At 46.1% G+C, this 16,728-nt stretch overlaps 2 protein-coding genes across 4 annotated transcripts in view; one reads left to right on the forward strand and one right to left on the reverse strand.

Moving 5' to 3' along the window:
- Positions 1 to 63: 63 nt before the first annotated feature.
- mylipa (myosin regulatory light chain interacting protein a) lies at positions 64 to 15,576 on the reverse strand. The gene is made up of 7 exons (XM_035619912.2): positions 15,327 to 15,576; positions 14,117 to 14,307; positions 5,518 to 5,703; positions 3,886 to 4,083; positions 3,575 to 3,739; positions 2,260 to 2,683; positions 64 to 1,441 (listed from the first exon to the last, which is right to left on the reverse strand). Exons 1-7 carry the CDS (start codon positions 15,411 to 15,413, stop codon positions 1,247 to 1,249), a joined length of 1,446 nt encoding a protein of 481 aa, XP_035475805.1. The 5' UTR covers positions 15,414 to 15,576; the 3' UTR covers positions 64 to 1,246.
- A 164-nt stretch (positions 15,577 to 15,740) lies between these two features.
- dtnbp1b (dystrobrevin binding protein 1b) overlaps positions 15,741 to 16,728 on the forward strand; it is a 53,056-nt gene continuing 52,068 nt past the window's right edge. For 2 of the 3 annotated variants that reach the window (XM_035619913.2, XM_035619916.2), the window contains exon 1: positions 15,741 to 15,868. The gene's annotated coding sequence lies outside the window, so the exon portion shown is untranslated. The remainder of the gene's footprint in view (positions 15,869 to 16,728) is intronic. The other variant, XM_035619914.2, reaches the window with a different exon arrangement.

The following is a 16,728-nucleotide window of genomic DNA, read 5'->3' on the forward strand; positions in this document are numbered from 1 at the left end:
CAAATCCCCTACAGACCAACAGAAAACTTTCTTGGTAAAGTGACAGTGTAGTTTTTTTTTTTCCTTTCCTTTTTAAATACAGTCTTTGAAATTAAATAAAACTCAATGAAAAGCTTTTCAAAAAAGCAAGCAAGTATTGCACAGGCAGATCTCCTAGTGCCCTTTAAAAATATTTAAAAAAAAATAACAAACTAGAACACCCAGAGAAGAAATTCATCGCTCGGGCTTTCAGAGGAAGCAGCTGCTTCTGGACAAATTTTTTTCATAAATATGTGGTGGTTCTATACCAAGAGCCTTTTAGTGACATTCATTTCTATTTTCCGGCAGGCGTGGAGACGTGTCCAAGGTGCAGCATTTCATGGAACCAGGCTCGTTGTGTTGGACAAAAGTGGCAGTTAATCATCAAGACCCGTTTTCGAGGTGAGAAGTTGAAGGAGTGTCTGCGAGATAAAGCTGTGGTGGGCTAAAAGAACCTTCAAGAACCCAAACGAGACCATGGTGGTCTTATCGCCCACGGTGTCGTATTAGTACACAGTGCTGTATCCAGAGCAGTGCTGCTTAGCCTCCAAATACACTGTCATTGGAAACATGGAAAACAAAAAGGAGAAATAAAACAGGAGAAAGTTCACTCTGTTAGACCATACAATTCAGTTCTCAAACCATTTTTAAAAAAAAGTAAGGGAGCTTTAAAATGAAAAATAAATAGACTCAACCATTATGTTCAGCTATGGTTCTGGTTCTGGGGCTAGGAGCCTGATATGGACCACATCGAAACAAAACAAAAAAAACAACAACCAACCAAAATAACTAGTTGAAAAGCATAAATCACAAACAAAATAATGTTTCTTTCTGTATCAGGTCAACTGATGCAACAATAATAGCCTAATCTAAAATCATGTGGCAGAGGATGATGATGTAAAAAAAGAAGAAGATTTGGACAGAATGATACAAAACAAAACGCAACAATATTCAGAAACAACTATACAAAGTGACAGTCCGTACTAGTGCCATGGGGAAAACAAACAAACAATAAAACACACACACACACACACGCACGCACAAGCTGAGGGAGTGGTACGCCTGTGGAGATCTTTGATTATGCTCAGAGTTTCTATGTTTGATAGTTCCAGGCAGGAAACGCAGAAGGATGAGACCCGTTTCCTTCTTTATGAAACCAGAATGTGGCAGGCTTCGCTTCAAAAAGTGTTCACGGCGGTGGTTTCTGTGGGTTCCGGCGGAGTCGTCTTCATGTGTGGTAGATCTTCTGTTCGTACTCGGTGGCGGAGCAGGTGTGCGGGGACGCCGGTTCTCTGTGGATGGGCGCTGGGACGCTGCTGTGGTGCTGGTGGTTGTCGGTCAGCGTCATGTTGAGCAGGCTGGTGCAGGTGGGCAGGTAGACGTGCTGCACGTGCTCCACCTCGGAGCGACACACGGGACACAACTGGGGTTGACGAGAGAGGAGAGGACGAAGCACATTAGTGTCTGACATCAGAATACCAGCACACCATCAGAATATGAACAAAAGGCTGAAGAGGGGGTTTGACACACTTGGTTGGATGCGATCGAAAGCTGGAAAAGTGATCACTCGTGTTTTGAGCCAAATTTAAAGTGGTCCAACTAATGTAATAATACTCTGAGGCCTTTAATAGCCCATTATCTTTTGGCTTTATATTTACCCTGCTCATCCAGGAAATATTGCATTGAATCTTGACTGTAAAGAGTCGAGAAAAAACCATGCTCTCTCATCCAGGCAAATCATTAGGTCATTAAACAATATTAGTGTTAAGATAAGAGGGCAAGGCTTAATCATGGATGCCACTGTGTGCACGTTTCTGACTAATTCACACGTCTATTAGCCGGGATCACGTTTCCTCGTTGAGTTAATGGAGGAGAGATTTGCCTGGCTGCTATAATCCCTGCACAAAGACGCACTCGCGCACACTCGCGCGTACGCAATCTGCTTCCACAAAGATGGGAAACATTTAGCTGATTAAGTGAGCGGACCGTCAGGTCAGCAGAGTGTAAGCAAAGCTTCGGATGTTGCGTAAAAAGACCATAAATGGATGAGAGGCTGGAACTAAGGGTAATTAAAGAGCTTTTTGTTAGAGCTGCGAACACAAACACGCTGCCTCGAGTCGTGAACCAAATTCTTTGGTCTTGAAGCTCTTGCCTCGTCTTCTAATTCTGTTTAACTGTTGACGTCGGTAATTTGAGCATTTACACTCAATATTCCACTGGATAAAGTCGCGAGAATCTCACCTGAAGCTGATTGGCGCACGTCTGGCAGCACACCATGTGGCCACAGGGGCAGAACGCAGCGTCGATCTCCTCCTCGCAGCACAGCATGCACAGCAGAGCCTCTCGGAGCTTCTGCAGCCTCTCCTGCAGGGCCCTGCTCTGCTGGCAGCTGCCACAGTCCAGCCCCTCGTCCTGCTGGTTGTCCCGGCTCGGGGAGCGCGAAGGGGACGAGCGCCCCCCGCTGCCGGAGCGGGACACCAGGTCCACAACACCCGAGTTGTAGAGGGCACGGCGGGCGTGGTCGTAAACTTCCTTGGAAGTGCGCCGGATGTCAAAGACATATTTTTTGCCCAGGTTGATGTTTTCGTTGAGGAAGAGCGAAGCCAGGTGGCCCTTGAAGTCTCTACTGTACTGCATCATCACCGCATTCGTCACTGTGTCACACCTGAAAATGAAAAATTAGATACATTTAAAAAATGGATTACTTGTCCATTGACTTTCAGCATTTGACCCGACACAGCTAGATGTGATCAAGTCATGTAATGGATTTATCTACAGTCACTGTGGTGGATAATGATTCTGCCTTTATTTAACATTGCCCGTGCACTGTCTATTTAGACAACACCTAATGTTTGTTCTGCTCTGATGCCACACTGAACACTCGTTTTTGAGCGAGCAAGCTGAAGACATGTCCGGCAAAAATCAAATAAAAATCTGCAGACTGAGCTGAAACCCATCCCTGAAACAAAAGGACAGGGCCGTCCTTTGTACCTTTTGATCGAGAACAATTTCATAGCTCAGCCATTTGAATTGTACCTACTCAACACATGCACAATATGCATGTCTGCCCACTAAAGATTGTCCTGTGCAGTCCATGTTTCTGTCAACACTCACTCGGGTCAAGGAGGTGTTTTATGTCCTACTTCGCAAAAATTTGCCCCATAAAAAGTGTAAAAAGGAAACGGGAGCACACATGGAGTGTACACAAATGTGGGACACTGCAAACTCAGAAAATATCGCTTGCCAAGTAAAACAGTCTTTACACAACACATTTTAGGTCCCCCCCTCAACCTCAGAACAGTTAGCAATAAACTGCTTTACTATATCATTACAAGCTGCGGCTCGGAGCTTTAAATTAATTTGAATTATCTTTGCTCACCACATGATGTGAGCTATGGTCAACTGCTCTGTCTGTCTCTAATAATTTAAGGCAGTATTGATTTATTTGGGGGACAACGGTTATTGGAGGGCTGGAGACCACTTCTATTTTAAATGCATCAGTGCAGGAGTCACCGATTTCCTGGGGGAAAACACTTGTACAGTCTGCAGTGCTCACCTGTAGAAGGCGTGGGTCTCCGTGATGGCCCGGTACAGACCGCTGGCTGCTCGGTTGCTAATGAGCTTGAACAGAAGCACCACGCTGTCATTCGTGTCCTTGGTAACGGTCAGGTAGACGCTTTTCCCCGACTGGGTGGCAATCTGAATGATGGGATAACTAATTCTGCAACAAGACAAGAAGGGAGAAGAAATGTGTCAATGCTGAATATTGTGAACAAAATATATAAAAATAAAAACTTTTGGGTTTCCAATGCAACATAATCGTACCGTCACAAGACGGACCAATTAATACAGCTAGGCGTGACATACCTGTTGACTAAGCTGAAGTCCTCCTTGCAAATGGCAATTCCCTCAGGGCCAACCCCGATGGCCAACCGCTGACCATGCGGATCACGGGCCCAGTGCCACTCCACGCCGTAATGCTCCAGGGAGGAGACGAGCTGCAGCGCCTGGTACTCCACTGAGCCCTGGCTCATGCCCTCCAAAGCTTTGTGTCTAGATGTGATACTGCAGCAGGCGGAGAAGAGATGAAAAGAAGAAGAAGAAGAAGAACCATTAAAGTTTATTTCACTCTGTATAGCTACATTTTCTGACACAAGCATATATCAAGGCAAAAACCACTGACAGGTGTATTATACAAGCAGGATAAATGCGAGACTAAAGTGTGTGTTTAGATGTCGACAGCTAACTTTGACAGCTTCTTTTAACCAGTTGGAACAAGATTCTTTGCCCCTGCATTCATAACAGGCTGGGGGTTAAGTGTAGGTGTAGCAATGAGCGGCTGTGCCTGCTGGCTCAATACGGCATATGGATAAAATTTAATGTAGCCATGTTTGGCAGATGGGGGCTTGATAATGGATAATTTAAGAGTCTGAGCGTTTCAGCAACAGCGCCATGTGCACAGCAAATGGCTCCAGAAGGCACTTCAAAATGAAAACGCTGCAGAAGTCTCTGGCTAAAGTCCCAACAGTTGTAGGCAGGGCCGACACTGCTGTGGAAAGTGGGCAGTGGGGATTAGATACTGAACTCAGAACTCAGATATTGAACTCAATAAGTTGTCAGTCATGCCGGTTTGTTTGCCAGCAGGATTACACAAAGAGCACTGAACTGATTTGCAAAACTTGGTGGGGCAGGGAGGACCCTGTTACATTTTTTTAAATCACCTTCCTGAACATGTTTTGACATTTTCGCCTCAGTGCTCTTGGTGTACGCTCTACCGAGTGACATTTTAGTTTATAGTGAAATGGAATCTGTGTTTCTCGATATCTAAAGACTGTGCAGTAGTGACATTTTGTCACCCTCTTTGTTTACGCTCTGAAGTTTAGTCAGTGAAATTCTGCAAACACTTGCTATCTGATCTCCTGTCAGCTGCTCTGTTTGGCTTACGTGTGTGTGTGTTTCTGTATTAGCTGTCAAACAGGACACACACACACACACACACACACACACACACACACACACACACACACACACACACACACACACACACACACACACACACACACACACACACACACACACACACACACACACACACACACACACACACACACACACACACACACACGACAATACAGGAAAATGCCGCATAATATAAAAGACAGCGCCATGAGCTCAAATCGGTAGCATTTTTTTGTTCTTTTAAAAATGTCCTTTCCTTGAACACCAGCTGCCATATCATAGCTCATTGCCATGATTCATTATTTCCTGTTCCACGGAGTCGACTCATGTGTCCCGCAGTGACAGTGAGGGGGCAGAGCTTCAGGGGAGCTGACAGAGAAAATGTCAGCAGGTTCCACTGGTTGACCGTGAGTGTGATTAAAAAACCTTTCCAATGTCTGGTTTTACTTGTGTGAATAAACCCAACGACCACAACACCATTGTTGGGGACGTTGTCAGGTCAGCGCATTGTTTCTTATTGCAGTTCGATGAGTGTCGTACCTGTTGATAATAGCAGTGCTGGGCTCCTCTCCACACAACTCCGAGTACCAGTACTGGGCTGTGTTTTGGTTGTAGTCCCCGAGCTCTGCCTGTGCCAGCAGCGAGCTCAGCTCCTCCGCTTGTTCCGAGCCCATACGCAGGTGACCGTGGTGGAGGTCCTCCTTCACGTGCATGAAGAAAAGGTGTCTGGTGGACAGAAGGAAAAAAAACACGACATGGGTCAAAATGGGAAATCTCTTAGGATTGTGGACAATTATAGTGAAGGCGTCGGTGAATGCATTTAATTAAACATTACAAAAGAAAAAGACAATCTCTGTCTTTAATAAGTGCGGCCTTCTACCCTTGCGATCAAAAAACATGCTCCTGCTCTAATAGAAATTGGGTTTCATGTGTAACAGCTGAGGAGCCACGACGTCTGGGGCAAACAGGCTTGAGCAGGTGGTCAATACAAGGGTAGAATTTCATCACAGACAGCAGGTAGGGGTGTGTCTGTGTGCGTGTGCGTGTAGCAGAAGGAAAAAGCAGCTGTGACATTTGTTGCAAAGACTCCCCTTTTGCTTTTTCAATCTCTTCCTCTAAATGCACCATTACAACTTCCTTTAAGAGTGAATTACAGGCTCTGAAAGTGGAAGCTGAGAGAGGCAAAGAAGTTACAGGGCCGACTTCTTCTTTTGTATAAAGGAAAAGAAAGTGGACAATTAACCCACTGACCAACTGTTGCCTGTACAAATTGTGTCCACTACTGTGCACAGCGACAAGTCTGACATTGTCAAAAATATAGTTCAACAACATAATGCAATATGTCCATTTGAAGACAAATCACGTTACCAGTAATCTTGTTTGGCCAGACACAGGCAAATCTACGGGCCCACTCTCCTTGTTCAAGAGAAACAGTTCAAAAGATTTATAGGTGGTCAAAAACAAGTTATTGTTATTATTTGGGCTGAGGGATTAAACGGGAACACCGAGTTCTGGTGTGGCCAAGGAAAACATGCAAATTCTCAAAAAAGAAGTAAGCCGCGGCCGGTCAGGGCCTTTCCATTGTTTTGACCAGAAGATGTGAGGAATTCTTTCCCCCTAGCAGCGGGAGACAAGACGTCAAAAAAGGAGTAACACCCATGACCGTCTCAGTCCTTGCATCATGAGGAACGTTGAACTCAAGTAACCGAGAACAGAGCCTTCCTCGAGATGACCTGTGGCCCAGTGACCTTAAGAAGATGGTACAGGCACCAACCTGCTTCAAGGATACCTGCCTCTGTGACCACAAACCAGCCCAGCAGCGTTCTTCCTGTTGCTGTCCCTGCATGGTGACTTGAGCTCTCAATCTATTCCATTTTCTATAAAGAAAACCTCCCTGACCACACACATTATATGCTCTGCATCTATAGTCACTATGTCACACTTCACCATACCAAAAACTCAAACCGTGAGTCAGCATCCTGTGGAATAATTCAATGGGTTTTTGTATCAAGCAAAGACTAAAGCCGACTGCGCCTGAAACGGCTTGTTATTTTAAAAAAAAAAAGAAGAAAAAAAAAGGGTTAAAATCCACAGGGCTACCCTCGTCTCTTAGGCATGATGCAAACAGAGAAATTAGTATGTGGCATTTCCTCTGTCATCTCACGGGGGCCTGAAAACCAGACGCTTGACTCTACAGCGCAGGATACACACGTGTATTGGGAAGGCGTCAGCGTGGAACAACACAGACACACGTCATCCAACACACATCCACAGCGCTGGTTCCAAGGAGCATCGGCAAGAGGCAGCTGAAGGCACACAAACAAAGACAGTCTACGCCCCCCCCCCCGCCCGATCGAGCCCAGACCATAACAACGAAGCCCCATAGCCAACTAGCCTCAGGCATAACAAACAGTGCTTTGATATGGTGTTAAACATCCCATTCCCATTCACACACACGTCTATTGTGTCAGGCCCAGCAGGCATCATGTGACGGGGCGCTGCTAGTCAGCTACCTGCCTGACGAAAACAATAGGGCCGACATGGCTGGGAGCTTGCTACAGGGTGCCGAACCAGAGTCACTATAGGGCAAGTCTCAGGGGTTACTCTAGTTCAGGTGGGGATTGATAGGAGGTTAATATCGGTCACTGTGCCATTCGGCAAGGAATTTAATCTTAAGAGCTTCAAGTCCTGGCCTGTCAGTTATTCTGGGGTTGTTGATTCACTTAACCAATCATCTGTGACGATGTGGACTTGTGGTTTGTGACTTCCGCAACCCCCCGCCCCCCCAGAGTTGTGGCTGCCCAGCATATGTGTATGTGTGTGTTAACAGGTGTGCATGCTTTTCAGAGCAAAATTCCAATGTTCAACAACAACACCCATTAGACAGTGTACAGTAAACCAGGTCAACGGGCTTGCTACAGAGGTAACTACAGTTCATCGATAGCTGCTGCCGCCCCGGGGCTGAACAAGAGGCGTCAGATATGCACGCTGCCAAACAACAACAGCCACCACTTCATATGCAGATCTGTGTGACATTTGCTATGAATACAGCATGAGGGAATTGTTTGTCCAGATACAAACACACTTCTATCTATATTGGCTCCTACTCAATATCCAGCGGACAGCTTCTCTGACAGCTGTCCGAGGATCTTCTGCTCAGGTGGTGTAGCGCTGCGTCAGCAACTGTCAAGGTCTGTCCCACACTCGGGGAAACAAAGAGTCCGCAAACAGCATCTCCAACAGGGTGATCGCGGCGGATTTGCTGGGATGGCCTTCAAAAGTGAAATTGACATTAAAGACGACGTCTCCAAATTTCTTGCCCCGTTTTCAAAAATGTTTTGCAGGAGGGCAAAACACTTGAAACTGATGTACGATGTGTCGGAGCACCCTTTAAAAACTAAAATTTGATGCCAGTGCTTTACAAACTCATCTGGTTTACAAAGGTTTTGTAACCACGGTCCTGGACTGGAGAACCAGGGAGACAAAAACAAGGAGCGAATGACGTGCTAAAACAAATGGACGTCCGAGCAGATGATTGAGAGTTTAAATCACAAACAGAACTCACACACTAACCTTTTTTACGCAGCCCGTTCAAGGAGGGACTGCCATCTCTTTATTCCACTTAAGCGCAAAACTTTACGAACACTGAATGGGGGAGGTTTGTTCATTCACCTTTATATCAACAGTGGAGGTAATCTGGATCGGTGTCTGCAACACGCCGCACACCTCGGATTCCAGAGTGCCGGTATGCTATCACACATGAGGGCGGCAACGGTTTGTTTGGTTCAGTGTGAACAAGCAAGTGTGCATGTGACCATGCATCATCACGGAGTCATCTGTGAAGAGAAACCCCCCCCCCCCCCGTGCAGTCATCGGAGCATTGTCTCCGATGACTGCACTGGCTTTAGACAGAGACTGAATGCCAGGAAGTCTGTGCTGAGCCCAAAGTCTCCTGGCCTACTTTCCGCATGTTTTACATTGAATACTCCTCATCATCGCTTTGTCCTGCATAGATCAACCCCAAAAAATCAAAGTCTTAAAAGGGGCTTACTCATTTACAGTGAGGATACTGAATGCTTACAGAGCACACGAGAAAGAACTGCCGTTCAAAACGGTGGTGGTGGAGGAGGGAGAGCGGGGTCATGTGGGGTGCTGCAGCAAACTTTGAATACCTGATTGCCCTGCTGGAATAATTCAATTAAAGCAGGCCTGGAGACCGAGACAGAAGACGTGGAAATAGGTCAGTGGCTGCAGGGCTGAGCTAAAGGGGATGAATATGATATAATTTATGCTTTTCCACCTTATTTCCTCTGCCCAGTCTTTGAACCATTAAAACACTAAGATACCCCAAAATACAGTGTTTGTGCATTTAAACCAACTCAGTTTGTAACATATATTTCTATAAGGGGATTTGGATTTTTTCTCCTCCTTGTTAATATAAGTTGGTGCGAGAGGAAAAGAAACTATTCAAAGTAACCAGAAACAAACAAGTCAACTAAACTTTCTCTCGTCTGTTCTTCTGCCCCTTGAATAAAACCAAAATCATTCTAATGCTTCGTACAACGACAGTGTCTATTCCCGAGGCAGAGTGTCAGCTGCTTCACCACACACAAGAACAAAACGTTCCCACAAACTGAAACCTAAAACCTCTGCCTGGAGACTGCAACTCATCCAGCCAATCAACGGCGGCGTTGCAGACCTCATCGGTCGGGCTCTCAACAATGCGGTTTGTAAGCTAGTCAAATAACATACTGTACTGCCAGGGCCTGTTTGCTGCGAGGTTACTAACAGTCAATGAACTCTAGTAAACCCTGCGGAACATCTTCTTCGCGGAAGGTGTGGGCTGAACGGAAAGCCGGAGACTGAGACACTTGCTTGCATTAATTGTGTAATTCAGCAGAAAGTTGGAAAGCAATGATTATGAGCTCTGAATATAAACACACAGGCCTTTGCTCTGTGCCGAGCTGATCTGAAAGCTTTACAGCAATAAAACAAAGAAGCGATTTGTATGCTTAATGCCTCGGGCTACGGGCCGTTGCTCTGTGCTGGATGGTAAACCGGTGATTAAAAATCCGCATCTGTCCGAAGTTCGGCAGCCAAAAAAGTAACAATTCGGCTATTCTTGTGCGGGGGCTGATACTACGACCTCGCACAAGAGCAACCAGGGCTATAGGCTGCTCAGGTGCACAACAAATGGGGGTGGGAAGAAACTGATGGGCAAAGTAAAAGCAACTAATTACTGCTGATGGATTATGCAAATAAAAACTTTTGGTGACGGTGGTGGTGAACAATTGAAGACCCATGAATGTCTTTATCCAGTGAGCTCAAAATGGCAACATGCAGTTGAAAATGTCGTGTCTGGATTTTGTCAGAGACATTATCTTAGTTCTCAAGGATGAATGCACTGTTGTAAAGGTATAGTTAAAAAAAAAAAAGTCAAGTTATCCTGCACGGGAATTGCATTTATTGGTACAGCCGAAAAAACTGTCGTTGATCCGCTCTACAAACACGGCACAGATTTGGACCCTATCCCACCATGCACTGGGGGAAGGGCAAGGGAAACCCCTGCGCAGATCAATAGTCCGTCACATCCCTCCTGACAAGCCTGGCGAGGAACACCATCCTTTGAGAGAGCAGGGCCTTTACATTAGGATTTTGTCTCAACTCATATATTCTAAAGAAAACAAGCAAACCTGCATGTAAATATAATTTCTGTTGAAAACTCTTGGTGTGAGATGCAACTATTAAAAGACGGGATGATTAAACCCGTTTGGATTTTGGTTTGGATGCGAGTTCAAGATAAGCTCGGCCCCTGAAAGGGGGTAAGCAGGTTAACAATCGGGACCTCTGATAAAGCCGGCGCTAAAAGCTGTGCCCTTTGAGGGCATCCGATGTTTGCCTGATCAGAATGCTAAACACGAGGGCTAATGAAGGGGAAACATTCACATATTTAAACCAGAAGCACCCCCTTTAGCAAGTGGTGTAAAATGATGCAGAGACGACGGGCTGTTGTTGAGGCCCTTGGGTCAGTAGCCTTTGAAAAAAAAAAAAAAAGAAGAAAAAAAAAGTCTTTCCTGTGATAACAACGCATATGTGGATAAGTCGAAGAGCTGCCTTTGTTTTCCACTGGCGAGGGAAAACTAAAATGACAACGATGTTGGAAACGGCTTTCAGTGCAATACTATCTCAAACTCCTGGAAGGTTTGAACAGACCAGTCTTTGTTCAATGCGGCAACCTTTCGCTGCCCGAAATAGAAGCTCAGATAGGAGAAGTCATGCCAAGAGCCAATTTCATACATTAATAAAAAGAGAAGGGCAACAAATGGCGAATCTGAGGATTTAGATGATGTGTGCAATTAAAAAACCTAACCAAATACTTTATAGGTAACATATTACTGATTGCAGGAAATCGGCAAACTGTAGTAGCAGCAGTCAGTGCTGAATTTGTTAGTTTCAAAAAATACTATGAAAATGTGGGTTCGAGTCTGGATAGGACGGTTTTCTAAATATTCTCCAGAGCAAGTCGACCTTACAAGAGGGGAGAGATTGAATACACAGTGTCCACACAGTCAGCTGCATGTGAGCAAGAACACTCAAGTGAACTGCTGGGCTTTACGTGGCAGCAGAGTACACATCCGCTTATATAAGCGGCTCTGTGCGTGCTCAGTCCAGGGCACGTTATGTAACAAAGCCTACAAGAAGGGTGTAGGGGAGGCCCACCCCTCATCGCAGCTCAGAGTTGTTGCACCGTACAGGCCCTTTTACTTTGCCTACACGCTGCCAACGTTCACTCCAACGCACATACACTTGCTAATTACTGAGCCACAGAAACACGTGCTGCACTGTTATTGAGTGACTTTGTGTCGAGTGGCTAAAATTGGGTTTTCAAGCAACGTCTTGTTGCTTGAACTTGTTTACTGACCAAAATAGTCTTTGTGCTTTTTCCCTGAAAAAAATGGCAAACTTGTTGCATGTCAAACTATTAAAAAAACACTAGCAAACTATTCAGACAAGAATTACACGCATGCCCCAGACTAGTAATGGAGATCTTCAAATTCACCGAAAATGGCCCGCAGGCATGCGAGTAACAACAAAAAAGTGCAATAAAAGTAAGGTTTTCTGTGGTTGTCGTGATGAGGCGTGCCTGCCTTGGGAGCACGGCTGCACGTCAAACAGCTCGTGTGCATGGCTTAAGTAGGTCAAAGGTGACTGCACAAGAAACGAGTGAAACTGGACCCAAGCAGATCCTCAAAGCTCCACTTTGATATATATATATATATATATATATATATATATATATATATATATATATATATATATATATATATAAAAAATAACCTGCCACCTTTAGTCATGAGTAATTAACATTTACAAGATGAATTAATAGAAACACCATGTATAGTCATGACACTTGTAAAGGCAGTATAATAATAAGTGTGTTGGTCACCAAAATGCTGCTGCTGTCCACTGTCAAAATACTGCCCTCGCCCCTAAACATTGACACCCGTGTGTTTTCATCATGGTATCACATCTGAGCTGATGAATGGCATGAAGGCAACACGCCAAGATGAACTCATAGCTCTACAGCATGGTAGTGTGCTGAGCGCCATGCGTGAGTATCTATTAGCAGCGACCCCAAGTACCCTTGCCTGCCAACTCACGTCTTTATCTCCCCTTTTTTTTTTTCCTTCACAACCCCGTGACCCCCACCCGACGCCAGCCATCTGTTGATAACCCCTGCTAATCTAGCGGAGGTCAGGGCGGAGGCAGCCAAGTATCCTCCCCCCGATGACTGTCACTTTCTTCTTCAGAGACTGCCAAATATGGACCAGAACGGGGGGAGGTGGAGAGTGAGAGAGGAGGTGTGAAGCAGGGGCAGTTAACAGTTAAAGAGATTTAAACATTTTTTTGGGGAGGACACGGCGAAGTCGATATCTTTCCTATTGATGGCGCACAGTGACGGGGAGGAAGGAGGGAGTGACAAAGAGCTGACACTGGGCAGTGGGTGAACTGTGAAACAGAGAACTCACTGGAAGGCCAGACAAATCCTGGCCAGGGCAGATACATGTCAGTTTAATGAACAGCTCATGAGGCATGCTGTGTGTGTGTGTGTGTGTGTGTGTGTGTGTGTGTGTGTGAGAGAGAGAGAGAGAGACAGAGGGCAAGAGCAGCGTGGCAGAGCTTAAAAAGACACCAAACAGATCCCCCCCGCTCTATTGTGCCCTCGCTACAGAACCAATCCTGCAGTACCAAACACTTGTGACACTGCCTGGAGTGAACACAAGATTTACAGGATCACACTAGACGCAGCTTTTAGAACAAGTTGTTTTTTTCCCCACCGGTTCCGACGGACGCAAATGCCCTTATTACTTCAGGGTCGGTCAGGATCTAGACTTGTCAAGGATTATGGCTGTTGTGTTTCTGAAATAAAGAGCATTGCTATCATATTTCAGATGGGCATGAAATTCATATCCTGATTCTATCAAGAATCAAAACATCACTATGAAAACCAGCTGCAACTGGTGACATATCCCTGCAAAAACAAAAACTGAGAACACACCCTACGTCGGCCCTGTGGCACAGTTTCGCGAACAGCATCTGCACATATGTCAAACGGAGGCCTTTGTTCAGACAAAAAAATGGCCCCAAACAATCGGCACAACAAAAGTTATTTTGAGTAGAATGGGGGCAGTGACAGAGGTCCTGGCTGTCACACAGAAGGTCCCTCGGGGTTGGCAACAGAGCCCCAGAGCCCGAAGCTGCTGGATCACATTTCCTGTCTAGGGCTGCATCAAAATGAACTATAGTAACCCCGGAAGCGCTCAGAGAAGAGGTTACTAGAGGGCATTCCACTGTATTGGAAACAAAGTGATCAGATTATTATGCCCTGGGAGCTCACCAATGATGGCTCTGTTCTTCCTGCTCCTCATTGCATGTCACGTAAGGAAATAAAAGAATGGTCTAATTAAAAAAACAAACACATTTTGATTTAAAAAGGTAACAAGCCGATGTGCGGGAACTCGTGGAACGTACCAAAAAAAAAGAGGAATTGATTAAATACAATTACATCTGCAGATGTGCTCAGAAGTGTGACGGGGTGTCGCGCGGCAGCTCCGCACACAATGCCCGGCAAACAAACCTCGTCTGTTCCTGAAGGATGAGATGGGGCTCCACGAAGAACTTGACCCGCAGCCGCAGTCGACACGGCGTCACATTATCCATCTGCTGGCAGATGCGATTCCTCAGATTCAGCCACAGGTTCTCCCCTTTGCTGCCCGTGAACTGCAGCCCAAAGTAGTCCGCTTCAATTATGCCCAACTTTCGGCAAACCTGGAGAGGGATGAAAGAAATGGGTCGGATTTCAGACAAAGCTATTCAAGCAGGGGCTGTACGACCAGCTGGGTTGAAAATTGGGGACATATGAAATAATGTAACTAAGTTTTACTGTTCCTATAACAGCACCACGGCACGATGGGGAGAGTTTTGAGATGTGTCAGCAGACACAGATGTACTCGAATGAGACAGGCCAACGGTGGCTTTTCCCTCCGATGGCGAGAAATCAACATTATTCCTCAGCAGGAATCAAGACAATCTTTTCACTGAGCCCCGTGGGGGAAACAGCCCAAAGGCCGAGGGAGTGCAGACTTGAATGAGAACAGAATGAAGTGCTTTTCATCACTTTGGATTCCTGTGAACCCCAGATGAAACCCATCAATATTCCACGGCTCAGGATAGGGTGGAAGTAAACTTGGGAGGCTCTCCTGGGGTGAAGAAGAAAAAGGAAAGGGGGCTCATCAAACCCTCAGCCCCACGCCCCCCTCAGCGGCGGCGGCCATTACATAACTGCTGGTGAGCGTCTGCAGGGGCTCGGAGGCTGAGGTGCAAAACTCATTCATGAATGGAAACTTTTTTTGAAAGGCTTCATCGTTGCAAGCAGATTAATATATGTGTATCTTTTTTTTCTTTCTTTTTTTTACACCCCTGCACGTCGCGGGAAAAGAACATTTTGTTTCCTACGTCCCCATGTGCAACGACCATGTGTCCATAGTTCTGATGTTGTTTAAGGATAAAGTTCAGAATTATTATTATTATGTCAAGCAGGGAAAACAACTGTAAGTATTCCTTATATATATATACCCCCCCCCCCCAAAAAAAAATGTATTCAACTCCTCAATCGTTTTATTTGCAGGAGGCATGACAAGATAAAGTTACATTTTGAAGTTTCCTAAGAGTCGACCCCTGCTGCAGCATCTGTCCCTGGCAATGTGTTCGTAGAGGGCACCGTCACAACAGAACGAGGTGTAATTCCCCCAGCAGCAGCAGCCGCAGGAGCCGGAGCAGGAGCCTACCTTATTCAGACAGTCTTCACCGTTCGCCTTCGCATCAACTTCCACTTCCATCACCACCGAATCCGGACGAGTAACGTGGCAGAGCATTTTCTTTGGGCCGCGTCTCCCGAAGAATCTTTGGTCGTGCCACCCCCTGTTGAAACCCAATAAAAACCAATTCTCGAGCCTTCTTGAAAACGACCCCCCCTGCGTCAAGCCCTCGTCACTTTCTTAGCCCTTTCGCTCCGTGTGGCGGATCCACGGCCACCGGCTGAACCGTATATGAGTGAAAATGCCGCGCACGGCACCGCCCCCTGTGCAGCTGTCCAATCGGCGGCCGATTTGATGCGACCGCCGCGGCGCAGCGGCCAATCGGAAGTCGCGTTACATCCGCTCGGTTCCCGAGGTAAGAGGCCCGCAGCGCCCTCACGTGGCCCACCTGTGGCACGGAAGTAAGAAAAAGAAAAGAAGAAGAAGAAGAAGAAGAAGAAGAAGAAGCAATGATTGCAGCTCACCTGCTCTTAATGAAGTAGACATTGCAGCGGGCTCCGGCAGACCAGGGGGTGAGTGTGATGGCTTGTACGCGGCTTCCAACCTCTGCCATTTGTGTGAATAATGAATGCGAACGCAGTCCAGAAATAGCCGCGATAACGTGAAAACTTCCCGCCGCGCCAAGTGTCTAGTATCTGTCCAAAGCTCCGCGATGAATGTTGCATGTCGGCAGCCCCGTTGTTGCCTCAAAGCTCAGCCCCACTTTTTCTCTTCCTGTAGTAAAGTACCTTGAGTCAACGTTCTGCTCTAATGTGTCATTGCGCCGAAGACAACTTTGCGTGAATCACCGTGTAAAGTTGATATCGGACAAAACGCCCTGGTCCGCTGCTGTGTGGTTCCTGCCGAGCCGCCTCCTTCACTGGGCTCATAGATTTAATAATTCAGCATGAATTCAACCTCCTCCACGACACGTACTATTTTTATGATGCATAATTCAGCAGCAAATTATGTTTGTATCCTTCCCAAAGTGGGAGACCAAACTGCAGTGTCACACACACACACACACACACACACACACTATTGTTGTGAGGACCCCTATTGACATAATGCATTCCCTAGCCCCTTACCCTACCCATCACAACTAAATGCCTAACCCACACCCACACCCAAACCCAATTCTAACCCTAACCCTAAAACCAAGTGTTGATGTCAAAATGTCCTCACAACGCCAAAATTGGTGCTCTCAACTATAGAAAGACACACACACAAGCACACACACACACACAGACACACAGACACATGCGTACAGTGAGGGATGCACGGTGTCAGGTCGAGCTGTGTATTTGTGTGCCACAGGGGACATTTCAGATTACAGGCAGTGTGCTGCTCCATATTTTTTTTCCTTCCTACTCTTCCCATCACTGCATTCCTA

The sequence above is a fragment of the Scophthalmus maximus genome, chromosome 22, assembly GCF_022379125.1.
Source record: "Scophthalmus maximus strain ysfricsl-2021 chromosome 22, ASM2237912v1, whole genome shotgun sequence".
Classification (NCBI taxonomy): Eukaryota; Metazoa; Chordata; class Actinopteri; order Pleuronectiformes; family Scophthalmidae; genus Scophthalmus; species Scophthalmus maximus.